This window comes from Helobdella robusta (genome assembly GCF_000326865.2).
Source record: "Helobdella robusta unplaced genomic scaffold HELROscaffold_47, whole genome shotgun sequence".
Lineage (NCBI taxonomy): Eukaryota > Metazoa > Annelida > Clitellata > Rhynchobdellida > Glossiphoniidae > Helobdella > Helobdella robusta.
In genome coordinates this window covers 1,398,524-1,405,024 of record NW_008705176.1, presented here as the reverse complement: position 1 = coordinate 1,405,024, position 6,501 = coordinate 1,398,524, and the positions used below count along the sequence as shown (strand labels likewise).

General features: G+C 34.0%; 1 protein-coding gene across 1 annotated transcript in view; it reads left to right on the top strand.

Annotated features, from left to right (window-relative positions):
• Window positions 1–619: 619 nt before the first annotated feature.
• The window catches only part of HELRODRAFT_85683 (hypothetical protein), a gene marked incomplete at both ends in the record, with an annotated part of 20,075 nt that continues 14,193 nt past the window's right edge, over window positions 620–6,501 (top strand). Inside the window, 4 exons of the mRNA XM_009026382.1 lie at window positions 620–680; window positions 819–1,070; window positions 5,619–5,841; window positions 6,200–6,338. Of these exons, the coding sequence (XP_009024630.1) occupies window positions 620–680; window positions 819–1,070; window positions 5,619–5,841; window positions 6,200–6,338 (675 nt within the window). The remainder of the gene's footprint in view (window positions 681–818; window positions 1,071–5,618; window positions 5,842–6,199; window positions 6,339–6,501) is intronic.

The following is a 6,501-nucleotide window of genomic DNA, read 5'->3' as shown; positions in this document are numbered from 1 at the left end:
ATTCATTCTATCATAAATTCATGCATTCCTTCATTCGTTCATCCATCCATCCATCCATCCACCCATCTATTCAATGATATCTTTTCATCAAACATCATCCAACTGTTCATCCATAAATAAATTGGATGACCCGAATACATAACTTAACCCCGGTGACCTATTTACATAAATCATCATCATCAAATGTGACCTTTGACCTTTATGTAACGGACACACGTGCGGGATTCTGTTTCCTTGTCTCTTAGTTTATGTCATTTTTCGTTCATCAATACTCTCTCATTCATTAACAAAGCTGAAAATAATTAACATAAATCAACCTAATTAACTTGGTTCGACCTAATTAACATATTATGACTTATTTGCATGTGTCAAGGTCGCAAATGAACATAGCAGACGCCAGAAAAACACCGCCCTCCTCTCGCGGCTCCCTCTTCACGAACTTCGAAGATGTCCAAGTTTGTATATCAATTTGTTGTTTTTGTATCATAGTATTTTTTTGCGTTATTTTTATGTTTGTTGCTGTATTCTTTGTATAACATTTGTATTGTTTTTTTTTATTTTGTGTATTAGTTTGTATAGTTTGCAATACAAAATAATAATTTTTCTCTTGCCCGATCAGCTGACTGACGAGGAGAGGGTCTATCTAAACGCCGCAGCACTCGGAGACGCGCCGATAGTCCGTCACTCACTTGAAGAAAACGACGAAAATGACGTCACGGACGACGATCACGAGGGCGGCGGGACCGGAAGCAACTCCCAACAACAGCAACAACAAACCGGCCAACAACAACAACAACAACAGTTAGACAAAGAATCAGAAAAATCCTCAAAAAAACGCCCAAAAACGCCAAGGTTGAACGTGAACTGTCTGGACTACATGGGCAGAAGCGCGCTGCATCTAGCGGTCGATAGCGATAGCATGGAGACCGTGGAATTACTGTTGGATAGAATTGACTTTGATTGCATAGAGGAGGCCCTGTTGCATGCTATCAGCAAGGGGGCCACTAAAACAGTCAGGGTCATCATCGAGCACCCCAACTATATTGCAGGTAGTATTATTATAGTATTAGGTACGATGTCGCGAGCGGTTTGCATTAACGAGTTATTATGTTATTTATTTAATAATTTTGACAAAATTGACGATGCGGAATTCATTTACGAAATAATGGATTTCTATAATTGTGAAGATATTAGAATAGCAAAAAAAATACTTACCAGTGATCTGGAGGCATTAAATCTAGAAAAAAATGATAAAATAAAGCCAAACAGTTCTGGAAATTCTAAAAAGGACAAGGTTAGTGATTTAATACTAACAATAAAAACTATTCTGAGCAACAAAATTGAGAGCAAATTGCCTCAGTATGCTGCTCTCAACCTTTTTAAAATTCCAAGCTCAAAAGAAGCTAAATTTGAGTCAATTCTTGACGAAAAGTTAAAAAAATTAGAAGAACTATTTATTGAAGAAAGAAACATCTTCCGAGAAATAGTAAATAATGCGGCTATTAACAATAGCCCAAAGTAGAAAGAAAGCAGCAATCTGATTGCAAGACCTAATCAAGCAAGCAATCTGACTGGTCAGAGATTGTAAAACGTAAAATTAAAAAGAGCTCAAATGTTCAACACGTGGCGAATGTTCCACAAGTGGCGAATGTTCAACACGTGGCGAACATCAACATGTTGAAAACAAAGAAAAAAACACACAACACTAACATAGCAAATATGAAAACAGTTATAGGCGCCCAAACTGATAAACAAACAAATTTGAAAGCGATGAAACCTTCGCCAAAAAGAAAAGTTTTTTACGTTGGTCGATTGGACCAACAATGCACTGCAAAAGAGTTAAGCGAACACATAAATGGATTGAAAATTGAGGTGCTTGGATGCTCAGCAATCAAAAACTCAATTTTTAATCGCCGCTCAAAGCAAGCTACAACATCGATCAACACACGAAACACGAACTCTGACAAAATCGATGTTCAACAGACAAGCGCTGCATTCAGAGTTTGTATTTATGAAACAGACTCAGCTGAGTTCATGAATGCAGAAAACTGGCCAGACCAAATCATCGTCCGCGAATGGTGTTTCAATGATCCGTCGGCAAATGTTGTCAATGACCTGTCGGCAAATGTTGTTTCAACTAAAAAAAGCAATGAATAAAAACTTCATAGAAGAGAATCTCGAAGAATCAAAATATTACACTGTAAAAGAATTATCTAACATAATAAAATTGAAGAATAAAATGAAAAACAATCAACTACCAATCATTCATCTGAATGCTCGAAGTTTGTTTCATAAATTATTAAATCTAGAAATCTTCTTAAAACAATTCGACGACTTTTTCAAAATTATAGTAATATCAGAAACGTGGTTGAACAATGAAACAGTTGATTTAATTAAGTTAAATAATTACAATTTTGTATATAAAAATAGAAAAAGCAAACGAGGCGGAGGTGTTGGTGTGTTCATAAAGCATGACATCAAATATGTTGTAAATGATAACAGTGCATTTGATGATGAAAATGTCGACGTTCTCTGTGTGGACATTGAATCGGGGCATGCTTCATCTAGGGGTGCGCTAAAAGTTATCGCGATATACCGCCCACCCAATTATAAATTTGAGCCTTTTTTAAATAAAATCAATTTGATTTTACACACCATCAAACCCGCCGACAAAACTGTTATAGTGGGCGACTTTAATGTTAATTTATTGGACAATGATTCAAATGATTCTAAAGACTTCCAAAATTTACTATTTTCATTTTGTTTCTCGCCTTTAATTAATTTACCAACTACTAATTTACTAATTTCCACAATGCTTCAAAACATCCAGAGTAGTTCCAATTCACAAAAAGGGGAGCAAATTAGAGACAAGTAATTATCGACCAATATCTCTACTTTCTCCACTTTCCAAAGTACTAGAAAAAATAATTTTTGTCAGAGTCATGATAATCAATATGGCTACAGAGCACAGCATTCAACTAAGCAAGCTGTGCTGCAATTAGCACAAAATGTTATGAATAATTTTAACGAAAAGATACTAACTGTAGGTGTATTCATAGACCTCTCAAAGGCCTTTGACGTCATCAACCACGATATACTGATTAAAAAATTAAATTCACATGGAATAAGAGGAAAAGTAAGTGCATGGTTCAAAAGTTATTTAGAGAACAGAGACCAGTATGTGGCAATAAAAAGTCACTCCTCAACAAAACTTAACGTAAGATCAGGCGTGCCACAAGGATCAATTTTAGGTCCTCTTCTATTCATAATCTTCATGAACGATTTTCAACATGCAACTGATGCAAATCACCTTCTATATGCAGATGACACTAACATCTTCTTCCCAACTAAAGACCCATTGAAAGAAGTAGAATACATCAATAACAGTCTTCAAAATATATCAACCTGGTTTATCAAAAATAAAGTAAATTATTATAAATGTAATTACATTATTTTTGGTCCGAAAATTTTAACAAATATTATACCTAACCTAGACATAAAAATGAACAATATTTCTATTCCTCGCTCAACCAGCACAAAATTCCTTGGAAACAATCAAGGACAATCTTTCTTGGGATATTCACATAGATACTATATCTAAAAGAATATGCAAAACCCTAGGAGTTATTAGCAAAATTAAAAATAAATTAAATAAACCTACTCTAATTGACCGGTATTACTCGTTAATCTTTCCTCACCTCATCTACTGCAACGTAATTTGGGGAAACAGTCCTGACATTCATCTGAAACAGTTAACAAAATGCCAAAACCGATTCATCAGAATATTTAAAAATCTTCATCCTCATTGTCACACAAGTGAATATTATCTCGAGATGAAAATACTCAACATCAAAAACTTGTTCATCTACCACGTTGCAACATTCATTTTTAGATTTCTACGTCAGCAATTGCCGGCATTTTTTAGAAACTTTTTCACTTTTGGAACTTCCATTCAAGCAAGAACTACACGCCACACGCCACTTTTCTATGCTCCACCAGCCAGAATTAAAGTACTCTGCATGAGTTTGAAACATACCGGCCCAGGAATATGGGAGACAATTCCACAAGAAATTAAAGATTGTAACACTTTGCATCTTTTAAAAAATAAACTGAAAAATTTTTTAATTACGAAAAGTTCTGTTTTTAAAGGATAATAATGTATATGTATATATATGTATATAATTGTGTACATATTTCATTAACATTGATACATTTTCTCCTATTGACAATTTTATTTTATCATTGAGAAGCTATTTTGAGCTGCACGGTGGCCGAGCCCACAAGAATTAATTTTCTTTTTTTGGTCTCCGAATCATTCATGCTTTTTGTTTTGTTTGATTGAATAAAAGTGATTTGATTTGATTTTGATTTTGATTATTCTTTAACGGTTCATACACACCTACACACCCTCTCTCTCTTTCTCTCTCTCTCTCTCTCTCTCTCTCTCTAACACACACACACACACACACATATCCACAAATCCTTTGATACAGATATAGGCATACGCACAAGGATCGGCATGTATTTCAATTTATGTATGTTTGTATATGTGTGTATGTGTGCGTGTGTGTGTGTGTGGTGTGTGCGTGTGTATGTTTGTGTGTATGTTTGTACTCGTTTATAATATCTATCTGCATGGATTGATGTTGGTCTGCGGCTTAATTGAGATTAAATCTTTTAATCGAAGATAAGCCGGTGTGATAGAAAAAAAAATTCTCTACGAAATAAAAAACTTTGTACTGGAAGCGTTATTTTAAAAAATACCAAAAACCGGATATACAAATATACCGGAAATGAAAAAAATTCCGAAACAATTATACATAACAAACACATGAAACAAAATAGCTTAGCAAGCATAGGTATGCAAACGCGTGCAGTTTAAAACGTGAAAATTTTAATGTATGTATGTATGTATGTGTGTGCATGTGTATGTATGTATGTTTGTTTGTTTGTTTGTTTGTTTGTTTGTTTGTTTGTTTGTTTGTTTGTTTGTTTGTTTGTTTGTTTGTTTGTTTGTTTGTTTGTTTGTTTGTTTGTTTGTTTGTTTGTTTGTTTGTTTGTTTGTTTGTTTGTTTGTTTGTTTGTTCGTTTGTTTGTGTATGTATGTATAGTTTTACATTTCTTTAAATGAACAACAATGAAATTAAATTGTTTAAGCAGAACAAAGAACAAGAATAAGATAAAATAAAATAAAAACAACGACAAACAAATAAAAACAGGAAACCAAAGAATGAATAATTTGAACAAACAAACCTGATATCACTCACGAAGATAGACAAAAATACAAACAGAAAAAAGAACACTGACAAAAACAAAGAATCGAAACATAAACAAACAGACCAAAGATCAAAAAAATTTGCCGCTTCAAAACAAAGAAAAAAAAGTAGCGTTACCGAGAAAAACATTGTCTACCCTTTTGTTGTATGTTTGTTTGGGTATAGATTTTTTCTTGGAATGTTCGAATGTAAGAGAAGGGAGAATTAATTAACATTATATAAACAAGATGAATTAAAAACAATTCATTCATATATACACACACATATATATACACACACAAACACACAGACACACACACCCACACACATCAACATCTAAACACACCCACACACTCCATAAAGGTGCCGAACAGGCAAAAAGGTCCCGGAAAGATCCATTTTTCAGGACCGACGAAAAGAGCCAATTCTCACCCGATATAACCCCCTTAATTTTGGCGGCCCATTACAATAACCACGAAATTATTCAAATGTTTCTCAGTAGGAATCACTCCCTGGACAGGCCCCATCCGATTTCATGTCAGTGTGGGGACTGTGTCACCAAGCAGAACTACGACTCACTGAAAAGGTTCGTTGGCCGCTGTAAAATTCTGATGTTTGTTGCTACTACTGCTGCTGCTACTACTATTATAAATTATTTTTAATAATTATAACAAACTGATAATAATAATAATAATGAGAACTCTTTTTTTCAAAGCCAGGGTAATAAATAATTAAAACTATTAAATGGTAAAATAATGAAATGCCAATATAAAACCACTAATGCTCAATTCAAAATAAATAATAATAAAAAAAAATAATAAAAATAATAATGATATTGTTTTATTTATATAAAGTTCATAAATTACAAAACTAATAATAGAACAATTTTTTTTAATTAAGTAGGTAAGCTTCAATTAATCAGGTCAACTTTCATTATTAAACAGGTCAAGGTCGAGGTTAAATGCCTACCGCGCCCTGGCGAGCCCCGCCTACATGGCCCTATCGAGCCCCGACCCAATTATGTCGACCTTTGAGTTGAGACAGGAGATGAAAAAATTGGCCCAGGTTGAGAAAGAGTTCAAGGTCAGCTGCTCTTGCTATAGTAGTAGTAGTAGTAGTAGTAGTAGTAGTAGTAGTAGTATTAGTAGTAGTAGTAGTAGTAGTAGTAGTAGTAGTAGTAGTAGTAGTAGTAGTAGTAGTAGTAGTAGTAGTAGTAGTAGTAGTAGTAGTAGTAGTAGTAGTTGTA